Below are 15,246 nucleotides of genomic sequence, written 5' to 3'. Positions count from 1 at the left end.
ATGATCTATCTCAGAAAAAAATTATTGAAAAGATTTGAAAATGTACCAAATTCTTAGTCAATTTACCTAAGTTTTAAAATAGTAAGATATATACAAATTATTTTTGCATTTATTTAGCTTTTCCTAGAATGTAAAGTTGTCCTCAGCAATTCTTTCTGCTGATGATCTCCAGAGAAGTTAACAACCACTCTCTATAGCAGGGGTCCTCAAACTTTTTAAACAGGGGGCCAGTTCACTGTCCCTCAGACCGTTGGAGGGCTGGACTATAGTTTAAAAAAACAAACTATGAACAAATTCCTATGCGCACTGCGGGCCCGGGACAAGTTGGCTGCTAAGCAGGACAGGCAGCGGCACCCGGCGGGCCGGATAAATGTCCTCAGCGGGCTGCATGTGGCCCGCGGGCCGTAGTTTGAGGACGCCTGCTCTACAGGCTGCAGATTGCTGAATCCTTGGGCTACCCTAGCAGGGACAAGAGAACTGGGGAGAGATGGCATGGTGGGCAACTGCCAAGGGTGATAGGGTCCACATTGGCTCCCTCCCACCTTCAGATATGGGTCTTACATTAGTTGCTTGCTCCAGAGTTGACTGTGGAGGACAGATGAGGGTGGGAGCTATGGTCTTGCCTGGACCACTGCAGCATCCCAGAGCCAAGAGGCATGCATAGTACAGAGATGCTGCATGAGTGTCCCCAGCTGAAGGCTGGGAGAAGTAGCTAAGTACAAAGGAAACTGTCAATGTGTAGGGGAGCTACATGAGACTGAGAACCTTGTTGGTGGGGCTCTCTTCCCCCCCACCCCACCGCTGCCCCTCTTCTCCATGGAATCCACGGATGATGAGCTAGGGACTGAAATGTACTCAGACCAGCCAGGAGGCAGTCACTCTTTCCTTATCATCCTTATTTCCTGTCCCAACTTGGGAAAAACATTTTAATAGCAGACCATGTTTCTGAAGCCACATGTTTACAGGTGCTGAGGGGCTACCAGAAGACGAGCTTTCAAATAAGTTGGATGTTAGAGTCTTAAAAACTATCAGACTACCTCTGCTTAACAAGGCAGATAACACATGCATTTGTGCTTGCTGCTTCCCTAAAACCTCATGAAAATGACAGCAGGGGAATGAAAACAGGAATAAACTCACGAGGACACAGACTGGGAAAAGAGACCAGAGGAAGTGATAGCTGACCCTCCACTGCTACACATTTTTGTAGCTAGAAAGCAGATGGATGAGTGGTAGCTGACTTAGATCAGAAAAAGCTAAAGGCTCAGTGTGGCGACAGGGATGGGTGCGTGTGGGAGGGGTGGGGGTGGGGACAATAAGGATCAAATTCATTCACTCTTCAAAATCCTTGAGAAGTTCATGACCTGTTGACATCAGGCACCTCTGAAGATGGGGAATGGAGAGCAGAAGACAGGGAGACTGGTTGAAAATCTTTAAAAAGAGGTGCTAGTGGCCAAAGTCACTCTCCATCTCATTCACTCAGCCAACTCTGTCCCTCAGCCTCACCACCACCTCTCCTCCAACCAGAAAACTGGAGGCTTCATATATGGAGAGACTAGACCAGAGGATCTTGTAAGAGGGACCCCAGACACAGCCACGGTGAGAGGGAGGCACAGGAAAGTCAGCAATTATAGCCACTACACTCAAGCTCGCCTCCCACCGAGCCTCTAGCTGAGGAACCTCTGGACCCGTCCACGATCCAGCAGCTACCCGGTTAATGCCTGGCACAGTCGAGGCTCTTCAGCACTGATGCCAGCTCTGTTGTGATTGAGTGAATGACCCTGCACAGCTCAGCTAACTTGCTGGGTCCAGTACAAAATAAAAATGCAGAGCCTTTGTTCTAAAGTGATTAAACATTTCACGACTGACAGCACAGCATTAAACAAATTGTGGGGCCCTTCTAAGCATGGGGCTCTGTGTGACTGCACAGGTCGCTAGCCCATGAAGCCAGCCTTGCCCCTTCAATATAGATGTTAGCTATTTTGAATATTACCAGTGGTTTTAGGCATTTTACAAGCATCATTTCATATAATACTTATAATGACACTATGTGGTAGGGGATATCATCCCTTTTTCAAACAATTGAACAAAAGGTAAGGTTAAGCAAAGTCACAGGGCTGGTAGGCTGTAGATCTGGAATTCAAATCTGTCTAATTTGAAAACTGATCCTGTCACTATCTTCTGTGCTGGATGCCAGCCTGACCTGTCCTTCCTCCCACCACAAACTCTCACACCCATCCCCACCCCCACTCCCACTCCTCTCTCACAGCACATCAAATGTTACAGCTCTCATACTCTGTCAGCAGGTTCCAGTTCACATTAAGGTCGTGTGCCTCTCACCCCTTTATAACAGTGGTTCTCATCCCTGGCTGCATAGTAGAATCTGCAAGGATGTTTTTGGTTTTCTATTTTTTTTTAACTGTGGTAAATCATATATAACCTAAAATTTACCATTTTAATGATATTAAGTGTACAATGCAGTGGCATTAAATACACTCAAAATGTTGTGCAACTATCACCACTCCCCATTTCTAGAGCTTTTCCAAAAACCCAAACAGAAACTCTGCACCTATTAAACAGTAATTTCCCCTTTTCTGTCTCCCCGCAGCCCCTGGTAATCTCTGTTCTACTTTCTGCCCCTTTGAATTTGCCTATTCTAGGTGCCTAAGTGTAATTACACAGTATCTGTCTTCTGTTTCTGGCTCATTTCACCAGCACAAATGTTTTCAAGGTTCATCCATGTTTTAGCATGTATCAGACTTCAATTTCCTTTTAAGACTGAATAATATTCCATTGTGTCTACATACCACACTTTGTTTATCCACATATCCACTGATAGACATTTGGATTGTTTCACCTCCATGCTATTCGCTATGAATACTGGTGTACAAATACCTGCTTGAGTCCTTGCTTTCACTTCTTTTGGGTATACCCATACGAGTAAAATTTCTGGATCTTATGGTAAATTTGTGTTTAACATTTTGAGAAAATACCAAACTGTTTTACACAGGAGCTGCACCATCCTCCACAATACTTGATATTTTCCATTTCTTGGATACACATACATATATGTACTTTTTAATACTTAATGGTGGCAATCTTGTAGTTTTGATTTGTATTTCCCTAATGACTAGTGATTTGAGATTCTATTCATGTGTTTATTAGCCATTTATAAATCTTCTTTGGAGATTTAAGTCCTTTATATCCAACTCCTTTATATTGATTTTCTTAAGTTCACCTGCCTTTAGCTGAAGGGCATTCATCTAAAGTCCTTCAAAACATGCAGAAACTTCAAGATTTATCAAGCATGACAAGCCAGGGTTCTTCAGTGTCCCAAACTTTAAAGTGGGGTTCCTCAAACTTAAGTGGGGATAGACATCTTCTCTGGATGTTGTAAAAATACATTTCCAGGTCCCACCTACAGACAGACATTCTGGTTCAGTCATTCTTGGATGTTGGCCTCCAAAATCTGTACTTGTAGTAAGCATCCCAGGTGACTCTTTTGGAGGTGGTCTGGACTGCCAGGGAGAAACACTGCTTGAGGCATATAAATAGTGACTCCATTGTACACAGTCACAATTTCTGCCCTTTTATGAAAGAGAGGGCAGGCATCCTTAGTCATAGATCTTAAGAACTATAAACATAGGCAATCATTTCTAAGGACAACCTTTCCAGCTGGGAAATTCCCCCAGGTTTTACGGGTCCTTTAAATTTTTCCTTCATTGATGACCTCAAAGAGGAGGCTCAAAACACAGCCTCTGTGTTCCCCAGGCCCACCTGTCTTCCCTTTTAGCACCAGTTTGTGTTACTGAAGTCCCAGCACATATTCCAGCTATGTTCACCCATTAAGATCTAGGGATTACACCTCACAGGATAACATAAGGACCTTCCTTCAAAGATTACTTTATTTGAATTACAGCATCTATTTAAAATTCTGGTGTTCGTTTTTTAATTTCTATTCATATAGGGGAAACTGAACTTTCCAGTATAGATTAAATCTCCAGTTAAAGCCATGTGGCCCCCTTAGCACTTAGCATTTATAATTTGATCACCATCACATCCACAATACATCAGTGCCAGGAACACAGCAATCATTCCAAAACGCTGGTTGAATGATTGAAGAAGTGAATGAGTGCTTATAGAGTTCAGGGCTTTTGTGTCTCTGCTTTCTTTGGTGCTGCAAAGTTTTTTTTAAAAATTTTTTTTAAATATATTTTATTGATATTTTTACAGAGAGGAAGGGAGAGGGATAGAGAGCTAGAAACATCGATGAGAGAAACATTGATCAGCTGCCTCCTGCACACCTCCCACCGGGGATGTGCCCGCAACCAAAGTACATGCCCTTGACCGGAATCGAACCTGGGACCCTTCAGTCCGCAGGCCGACGCTCTATCCACTGAGCCAAACCGGTTTCGGCGGTGCTGCAAAGTTTTAAAAGTGTACTTGGTTTCTTCTTTCTCATTATTCCTGTGATTTGATTGTTCTGCTTTTGTTGTTTTTCTTTGTTTCATAACTTTTGTTTTGTTGTGTTTGGTGTCTATATAAATATTGTGATAATATTACAGCTTCTTCCCAGAAATCAAATTCATTTTTATAAGAGGCATTCTGAAACTCCTTTTAAACCTTGGATACAAATTAAGGTAACAACATATACTATGTAGGTTCACTCTCAAACAGTTAAAAATAACTTACATTGTCCATTGCATCATTCATTTCTTCCTCTGCACTCTGAAGTTTAGTTAAAACAGCTGCTCTTCTTAGGTTCAGATACTTAAGTCGCTCTATAACCGTCTAAATTGAAGGAACAAATCTTTAAATACATTGTTTAAACTGGCATTGGAAGATTTCAAATATTCTGAAAAAGTGACGAGCTCATGAGTGGAATACATCCTTGCTTCTTCCTAGCTTCTGGTTGCTTGCTGGTAATCTATGGTGTCCTTGGCTTATAGATGCATCACTCCAATCCCCGCCTTTGTTGTCACATAGCCAACTTCTCCCTGTGTGTCTGAACCTCTTCTCTTCTAAGGACACAGTCACATTGCAATAGGGCTCATTGCACTTCAGTATGACCTCATCTTAACTTGATTATATCTGAAAAGATCCTATTTCCAAATAAAGTCACATTCATAGGTATGAGGTTAAGACCTCAACATATCTTTTGGGGGGGGACACAATTCAACCCATAACAGTCCTCCCTCTGGTCCTCAAATATTCATGTCCTTAGAGGTCTAGCTCTATAGGATCTCTTCGGGCGGAGGGAAAACAGCCATGTGAAGACAGAGGCAGATGTTGGAGTTATGCTGCCACAGCCAAGGGAGGCCTGGGGCTACCAGAAGCCAGAAGAGGCAAGGATGGATCCTCCACTAGAGGCTTTGGAGGGAGCATGACCCTGCCAATAGGTTGATTTTGGACTTCTAGCCTCCAGAACTATGAGAGAATAAATTCCTGTCATTTTAAACCACCTAGTTTATGGTACTTTGTTATGGTAGCACTAAGAAAATAATACAGACACTCTGTGGAAGAATTTGAAACACAGAGTCTGAGATGAGAGAGGGTGAGATAGACAAAATCCTGATGGTACATGGCAATCTGTGGTAGATTGTATTATGAGTTCACAATTCACCCTCCCCCCTACCTTCCCTTGCTAGTTCCCTAGTTCATGTTGGATAAAGTACACTCCCTATCCCATTGGTGTTGAGCTTCTCCATGTAATTTGTTTTGGCCAGTAGAATGTGGGCAGAAGGGCTAGGGTACCATGCCAAATGGGGCCTTAACAGGCTTGGCAAGTTTCAACCAGACCTATTGAATTTCTGCCTTCGCCTTGAGGAAAGTGTGTTGCAAAAAGTACTCAAATTTTGAATACATTTTGAAGCAGAAGCCTGCTGTGTATGCTTGATGAATTGAATGTAGGATGTGAGAGAAAGATAAGAGCAGCTTGGAATTTTCAGCTCATCCCTTATCCTCCAGAGAAGGGAGATGGGCTAAAACAGAGTTATTAATTAGTCATGCCTATGCAAAAAAGTCTCCATAAAATCCCAACAGTATGAGGTTTGGAGAGCTTCCAGGTTGGCGAACATGTCTACACCAGGAGGTTGACATACCCCAACTCTATGGGGACAGAAGCTCCTGAGCCTGGGATCCTCTCAGACCCCACCCTATATATCGTTTCATTGGCTGTTCCTCTGTATCCTTTATCATGTCCTTTAACAAGCTGGTCCTTTTGGTGCCCACCCACCATCCAGGGGCCATCTAGGAGCCTACCCAGAGTCACTTCAAAAGAACCAAAGATGCTTCTAGCGCTCTTATCTCTTAGGAAACTACAAGGGGTTGGGAGCTCTGTGCCAGGAACCAGGTGCAGAGACCCACATATATTTTCTCACAGATATCTAATAGTCACCTCAGTTTTAAACATGCAAGATAAAACTCATGACCCACCATCACATCCACTCCAACTTAAACGCACTCCTCCCAGTCTTCCCTTCTCAGTAATGTCAAATACATCCTTCCAGCTGCTCATCCTTAGACTTCCAATTTTCAAATAATTTCAGATTATCACCAGACTAGCTTTTGCCCTTCTGCCACACCACTTTACAACCCCATCAGCAATGTGCGAGGATTCCAACTTTTCCACAACCTTGCCAACACTTGTTAGTGCCTATTTTTTTTTTTTTTTTAAATTTCAGCCGTCTTAGTGGGTGTGACGTGGTCTTTCATTATGGCTTTGTTTTGCATGTCTCTTTAACTTTTCTTTGAAGCACTTTTTGCCATACAGAGATTTTAGATTTAAGTGTAGTTTTGATTTTAATATAAACAAAATGAATAAATACAACACCAAAATTTTAAGTGTCAAAATAAATGTTTCAAACAATAAATGGTTAAAAATGTAAATATCTTTCTGATGTTCATTAAAATAAGTACAAGCCAGTCAACAACTTTTTGATTTTCTAAACTGTGGGATATTTTTGTTGAAAATTGCACTCACATTAAAGAGGTCTTCTGGGGGCTTATTTCCATCTAGCTCAATGAAATACTGGGGATTGTGTTCAGCCATTATTTCCTATAGATAACAGAAAAGAAACCTTATAATCTAGGATCATTGGAAAAACTGAATACAAGATCAGCATCTTAATATACTATGAGGAAATCTTGAAGTCTAAATTGCGTTACACATGATATAATGTATGTTATTTTCAGTGCTCGAGCTATTCAAAATGACCATATTGACTTCTATTCCTTTTAGCAGGGTATAGGTGTTTGCTTTACCATATTCTTGATACAATAGGAGGTCTTATTTCTTGCTCATCTTTTAAAATTTGATAATGGAAATGATATTTCAATATTCAGATTAGCATTTCTTTATAATCAGAGAAGCTGAAATTTTTTCAAGAGGCCTGTTACTCTTTTATCTTTCATTTTTGTGAACTGTCTGCTCATATTTGTGGTCTATATCAGAAGGGTAAGAACTTACAGGTTTAAAAAAATCATTTCTATGACTTTTTTATAATTGATGTGGGTATATTTCCAGGTTATCTTTTGAATAAGGTTTTTAATTTTTTTATTTCTAGAAGTCTTACATGTAATGAAACTGAAGCTATCATTTTTTCCCCTTTGTGATCTCATCACTTATTCAGCTGAACATCTGTTAAGCATTTACCACTTGCCATTCTTTGGGCACTACACTGGGCATCAGTGATGCTAGTATGTAAGATCTTGTCCCTAACCTTGAAGACACTAGCTCTGCTTATTTCCCCCTGTAAATAGTTTTCTAATTTTCTGAGTCTGATTTTAATTATGCTTTATTTAATACCTAGTGCCAGCCACTTAACACATTGCGCACCAGTAGTTTTATTGCTAGCTTTACCCAGTGGCCCGATAAGTTTCTACTGAACAAGTACAAAAAGCGTTTCACAAAGCATCATACTTTAAAAAGATATTAACTTGTAATAACATGTAATAAATAACTTCAAATTGCAATGGGTATTTAATTTTAAGGCGTGCCTTTAACATTTATGTAAAACACTGTGTAATATGAAAACACGAGAATGCTTGTGATCCGCCTGCTATGTGTTAAGGACTATGCAGAATATTTTTGTTGCAGGAGGAAAAAATGTTATACATAGACATGTAAATGACTGTTAAGAAGCTATGTTTAAAGGCCATGGACAGAGAGGAAGAAGAGAGGAATAAAAGATATATGGGAGAAAACAATTAAATTTGGTTCTCATTTTGGGGGGTAGATAATGAGAATTAAAATGATCCACTTATTTGTCTTTAAAATATATAAACATTAAACAGCATAAAACAAATCATTTTAATTTCTCTATCTGATGGGAAGAGGCAACTTGAAGACTTGTTTTTTAATTATCTTTGTTATTGCTTAGCATGATGTCTAGCCAAATACTCAAGTTCAATAAATGCTTGTTGAATAAATTTTCAATACAAATTTGGCTATCTTCTCCGGATTTTTGGCCATATAAAATATGTTTTTCACATAATTATAATCTTAGTGATCATATTTTTAAAAGCTAAATAATTAAAAGTTTCTTATTACAATAAATAATGGCTTTATCATGTTTACATATAACCCACTTTGAATAGGATACTCAAAGAAACCAATCTGGGGATAATAATTCTTTAGATTGCAATTTAAATAAACTTTAGAATAAAAGATGTACCTTAAGTGTACATTTGTTTTGATAAACCCACAAATTACAGATTGAAAATGATTTCACAAAAATAGTCTGTTAACATGGGTTTTCCAATCTCTAACCATAAATGAATTCCCCTAGTAACTTTTGAAAAAACGCGGTTCATTTATCATGTTTCAGCAACACTGATGCTTTGTAAGAGTAAAATAATATTGTTTTGTGAAACAGCCTTTGGGACGGAAGCCTTATTCTAATAGCATTCTACCAAATTCAAGCAGAGGAGAACCAGAAAGATGATATATGGGGGTGAATAAATGTGAGAGCTATTTAACTAGTGATAGAACACAAATATCTATATTCCCATTTTTAGCAATATATCTTATTCTTACTTCTAAAGCATGAAGAATCATATCCTTATAAAGTTTAATGATGTACTCAATATTTTCCAAATAATCCTCTGGCCTCTGAACTAAATGTTGAAGAATTTCAGCCACCACCTGCATTTCGGCAATAAATGCCTAAATGAAAAATAAAAGACTTTAAATATCTTTATGTTAATGATTATTTAATTTATAAGCCACATCCCTCCCTCCTTACACCTAGATGCCATTTTGGTGTGAGAAGCAGACAGAAGGGAAAATTAAAATCTGAGGATTTTTATTTAAGAGAGATTAAACACCGTAAGGGGCCCTTATCAGATGGAATAAAACTTGAGATTGACTTTGGATTTAGTAATTTCTTTGTACTTCTCAATGAGTATGGAACAGCAGGGAAAGAACATCATATTTTTAGAGACAAAATAAAGAAATTAGATTTCCTCTGAAAGCCTGAGCTACTGGTTCGTTCATTCACTCATTCAGTAAAGATTGATCAGGTGCCCACTACGTGCAAGCAGTTCTAGGAACTTGAAATACTACAGTGAATACAACCAACTAAGTCGCGGGGGATAATGGATCATGCATTCCAGTTGGGGCATAAAGAGCATAAACAAGTAAACAAATTAACATATAACAGGTTAGGTGGTGGTAAGTATGAGGAAGAAAGATAATGCAGGATAGAGGGAATGGAGACTAATGGGAGAAGGGGCTATTTTAATCAGTGGTCATGGAAGGGTTCCCTGAAGAAATAATAGTTGAGTAGAACCCAGAAGGAAATGAAGGAGCGAGCCACACATTTCTGGAAAATAATATTTCAAGGCAGTGGGAGTAATGCGTGTAAAAGTTCTCAGCCCAAGGCCTGAAAAGTGTTCAATATCATACTTATTATCCTATTATTATTTTATGTAGTATCTGCTATTTTCTATTATCCATGCTATCTATCATTAATGTAATTCTCATAATGTTAAAAGTACAGTATATGGTACTGGGATATTACCTCTTCTTCTTCTTGCTCTTCTTCCTCTTCCCCTTCCTCCTCTCCTCTTCCTTCTTTATGGGCTTCTCTCCTTTTTTTCCTTCGATTCTCAATGACTTCCGGATCCCACTGCTCTCTTGTGTATATGTACCCTGTAGTACTGTGCTGCCTTTGCCCAGAAACTTTTTGGCATAAATCATAGTCAGGGCACTAAGGAACATTAGTAATCATTTAAAACATGTTGAATATGCTTTTACTTCCTATTCACATATTACGCAATACATAAACCAAAAAATTCTTTAAAGCCCCAAGTAAATGTAATATTTTAAGTGTTATTTTGTGTCAGGTTTCATTATATAAACAGCCTTTATAGTATGTCAACATTTTTTGTTGTTTTTTAAAATTTTTGTTCTTTTTAAAAAATTTTTTATTGTTGAAAGTATTACATGTCTCCTTTCTTATCCATTGACCTCTCCCAACCCCCCTGCCCCATCAACACTTTTCTTTATCCAAAATTAATATATGTAGTAAACATCAGAAGTTTTAAGATAAAAAAGAGGGTTATATAAACAGTAAAAAGAGTTAGAGAAATACAGTAGAAAGTCAGTTTAGCCTGCACAGGGAGATTCTGTCAAATTAATTTCAAAAGGAAAAGAAGATGTGGTACATATATACAATGGAATATTACTCAGCCATAAAAAGGAATGAAATCTTACCATTTGCAACAACATGGAAGAACTTAGAGGGCATTATGCTGAGTGAAAGAAGTAACAGAGAATGACAAATACCATATGATTTCACTTATATGTGAAATCAAAAGATCAAAACAAACAAACAAAACAGACTTATAGATACAGAGAACTGATGAATGCTAGAAGGGAGAGGAGTTGGGAGAGCTGGGTGAAAAAGATGAAGGGATTAAGAAGTGCAACTTGGTAGTTACAAGCCAGTCACAGGGATGCAAGGTATAGCATAGCAAATCCTATATAATAAAAGCCTAATATGCAAATCGACCAAACGGCGGAACGAATGGTCACTATGATGCGCACTGACCACCAGGGGGCAGACCCTCAATGCAGGAGCCATGGCGGGTGCCAGCGGGGGTCTCCCAATCGCCCTGCTGGTCACCCTGCAGAGGGAGGCGACTGGCAGCAGCAGGGTGATCGGGAGGCGGGGCCAGCGATTGGGCTGTGCCAGGCTGGCCAAGGCAGGTGCCAGTGGGAGCCCCCCGATCACCCTGCCAGTAGCCTCATAGATGGGCCCTGATCTCCGGCCAGGTCTAGGGACCCTACCCATGCACGAATTTCATGTTTCGGGTCTCTAGTATAGTTAATAATATTGTAATAACTATGTAGGACGTCAGGTGGGTACTAGACTTATTGGAGAGATCATTTAATAAATTGTATAAATGTCTAACCACTATGCTGGACACCTGAAACTAATCTATATATATAAAAGGCTAATATGCTAAGTGTCGGATCATTCGACTGGTTGCTATGATGCTCACTGACCACCAGGGGGCAGATGCTCAATGAAGGAGCTGACATGATACACACTGGGCATTTACAGAGAAATGGGAACATGGACCTAGTGCCCACAAAGCAACACTTGGCTTCCCCCAAGTGGGACACTGGCCCTGCCACCACCCCAGAGTGACACCCCACCAAATCACAGCCAACGCTGCCAAGACCCCATGGTACAAAATGTGGTCCCCAGCCCAGCCCAGCCCAGAAATAGTCACTGTGGGTGCTGGGAAATGACATCACGTAGCAACGCCCAGCTTCCTCTCCCTAGTGACTATCCTCCTTGGAGTTTCTTCAGCCCAAGAACCCGACTTGCTTTATAGCCAGGTGCAAACATTTTACAATTTAACCAAATGTTTATGAAGCATTTTTCCGTGCTTCATCTCATTTGATCCTTACAGAAGTCCTGGAGTAGGTAGATAGGAGACTCAGTAGAATCGTATTTTCTTTTCATTAGCCGGAAAATGGAGATTTAGAAAGCTTAGAAACTTGACCCGAATGAAAAGTAAGAAATGGTGGACCTTGAAAATGACTTCAGGTTTTCTCACTGAGTAGAATATAATCAAACACTGCTAAGGTTAAATATTTTACCCTTTGTTCTCCCTGCATGATCTACAATAATAATCTGCTTCGTGTTGATATTTACTGCTGTGTTGCTGATAATTACCTGAAAGAGAAGTTGGGGTGCTTCACTGGGCTGAAAAAAGTTTAGCTAAATCAGAAAGCAGGTCTAATTAAGCAAGTTTATCTATATATTTAAAGTTCTTGCTGGTGCCAATCGCATGCGTGTTTCAATCTGTCATTGTTGATTGTGAATTTGGTTGACACTTCTATTATACAGAAAGGGTGAATAGCGATAATAAAATATTTCTCCTAATTTATTTCCTTTCAATGTGCACGAATTCATGCACCGGGCCACTAGTATAAAATAATATTAAATGTCAAATTGAAAAAAGTTAAGAAAAGGATGAGAATAGAGAAAAATGGGGGAATATCCACATATTTTCAACCAAAAAATATACTGTGCATTGACAATATTTATAGTTTTATGGGTCAAGTATTTTACAAAATGTCAATCATGAATGGGACCTGAAAGGTCATTTATTCTAGTCTAAACTTTTCATTTTGTAAATGAGAAAACTGAGTCTGCGTATTAAAAAGAAACAAACCAAAACCAAAGTCTATGAGTAATTTCCTTCTTTCAAAGAGCTTTCACATGTGTAATATTTGACTCAATTCTCAAACTAATTGTGTAAGAGAAATAATCCCATATTATGATTAAAGCCATTCTGCCTATCAGAGAAGAAATGCACTGGCAGGTTGACTTTGGTCTCAGATCACAATGTCATGAGGGCAAACCACAACTTGGAGTCAGGCTTCTGGTCCATAGCCCATGTTCTGTGGCACATTAGTAATGATAATAGGGTTTAGGGCTACAAATCCTGCTCCAAATAATTTTTAGGATAAAAAACTCTGGATGATGGTTTATCGTTGTGGTCTCAAACATTATGGTGTAACTTTATATAGGGAATTGTAAATAGAAATTCCTGCTCCCCCATGTGATTTATTAAGTCTGGAGTGAGGCTTAGACATTTTAACAAGCATTTGCAGTGACTCTCATGTGACAGTTCATGTACCACAACTTTGAGAAACAAAGAAAGCAAGAAACTTTAGGACCTTCCTTGCTCACTTTCTGATTTCTTCAGGCCCCCTCTTTGTGGCAATGGGAGGGCTATTTATAGAGTCAAGACTTCTATTTAGGCTTCCAAATCTTTCACCAAAAAATCTCAACCCATTCAGGTAATTTTTAAAATGTTTATGCTCCTATTCAACAACTCAGAATACCCACATTGTGGGTCCTTGACAAAGACTATTGCCTTGAGTTGTCTCCTGTTTTCCCTTGTAGAAACTGATTAACAAGGGGGGTGAGTCTGAAGGACATGCCTCTGAGCAGTGGTTCTCAAACTTCAGTGGTCACCTAAAGGGCTTTTCAACAGATAGCTGGACGCCATCCCCAGAGTTTTTGACTCGTAGTTTGAAGGTGGGGCCATAAAATTTGCATTTCTTTCTTTTTAAAAAAATTTTCAATTACAGTTGACATTCAATATTATTTTATATTAGTTTCAGGTATGCAACAGGAATATGCACTTCTAACAAGCTTCTGAGTGCTGCTGATGCAGTTGGTTTGGAAACCATACTGCGAGAACCACTGCTGCAGTAGATCACTGGCCCTTAACCATTTTTTTTTCTTTTTTCTTTTTTGCAGTATAGACCCTTTAGAATATGATGAAAGACATAGGCTTTTATTTCAGAAAAACGCACATACACATAAAATTTTGTACATAATTTCAAGAGGTTCATAGATGCTGAAGGATTCATGGATCCCAGGCTAAGAACTTCTGCTCTAGAAATTCCAGGTTTTGTCCCCAAATAAAACTAAGCCATCAGAGAAGTGTGTGTAGTACTGAGTTTGGTCTCACATTAGGCTCTCTGATTACACTGCAGAAACTGCTAGGGGCACTCACTATCACACTTACAAATGGGGTTCAGGATTTCATTCTCTGCATTAACAATCCCTTACATTAAGATCCATGTAAGATATTTCTCTCCTTTTTAATGGGACTGGTTTTTCCTGAGGAATGACTTGCTGGTCTTTTCATGGGCAATGTGAATTTTATGTACCTTTCCACACTTCCCTTTCTATTCTGGCTCATCAAACTTAAAACCAAATTAATGCCCGAAATTTAGTAAGCATTTGGCACTATAGCCTGTGTGCTCTTGTTCCACCAAATTTTAAAATTCCTGTACAATCTGCCTTTTCCATAGCTTAGACATTATATTTGGCTTCAGTTAATTGTTTGAGATCTTTGCTTCTCTCCATTACATACATGTTCACATCTGTGACATTCTCAAGATCACAGGGATTTTGATTGGCCTCTGACCATGACCTGTGGCTGGGGCTGTGTGCTCAGCACTGCAATGCCACCTCTCTCTCTCGCTGACCTCCACACACCACTGGGTCCCAACACCTGAACTGAGAACCATCTAATTTATTTTGAGCTGTCAAGCCTTTTGGAAAATCAGGCAGGGTATGAATACAAAAGCTTATCATTCATTTTCTTTTCTTTCTTTTTTTAAAAAAATATATTTTTATTGATTTCAGAGAGGAAGGGAGAGGAAGAGACAGAAACATCAATGATGAGAGAGAGTCATTGACTGGCTGCCTCCTGCACGCCCCACGCTGGGGACCAAGTCCGAAACCCAGGCATGTGCCCTTGACTGGTATCAAGCCTTGGACCCTTCAGTCCGCAGGCCAATGCTCTATCCACTGAGCCAAACCAGCTAGGGCATCATTCATTTTTATATAAACAAGTAGTCCTCACCTCACTGTATTCTTATCAAAACCTCATGAGGCAGTTATCATCATCTTTGTAAAGAGAAAATTGAGGCTCCTAAATGTGTTTACCAATGAGAAAGGAGAGAATTGGGAACAGGATCCAGCCTTGATTCTTAATCAATCTAGTTCCTTAACATTCATATGTCCAAACCATTTGTTTGTTCTTTTATTTAACTGGAAAACGTATCAGGTGTCAACTAGGTGCCAGATATTGAGCTAGTTTATGTAAGACATGGTTCCTGCCTTCAAGTAAGGCCGAGTCCAGCAGGAAAAATAGTCAATAACAATAGAGTGAGGTAATGTGATAGAGAGATGAGATTAATGTGAA

The 15,246-nt window shown here is 39.5% G+C and overlaps 1 protein-coding gene across 1 annotated transcript in view; it reads right to left on the bottom strand.

Moving 5' to 3' along the window:
- The window catches only part of AK9 (adenylate kinase 9), a gene marked incomplete at both ends in the record, with an annotated part of 112,147 nt that overhangs the window by 88,078 nt on the left and 8,823 nt on the right, over window positions 1-15,246 (bottom strand). The window contains 4 exons of the mRNA XM_080665093.1: window positions 4,690-4,788; window positions 6,980-7,054; window positions 9,035-9,163; window positions 10,020-10,208. Coding sequence (XP_080521219.1) covers window positions 4,690-4,788; window positions 6,980-7,054; window positions 9,035-9,163; window positions 10,020-10,208 — 492 coding nt within the window. The remainder of the gene's footprint in view (window positions 1-4,689; window positions 4,789-6,979; window positions 7,055-9,034; window positions 9,164-10,019; window positions 10,209-15,246) is intronic.

The sequence above is a fragment of the Plecotus auritus genome (assembly GCF_963455305.1).
Source record: "Plecotus auritus genome assembly, chromosome: 4".
In the NCBI taxonomy this organism is placed as follows: domain Eukaryota; kingdom Metazoa; phylum Chordata; class Mammalia; order Chiroptera; family Vespertilionidae; genus Plecotus; species Plecotus auritus.
Note: the sequence above shows the minus strand (reverse complement) of the source record. Positions and strands in the feature narration are given on the sequence as shown.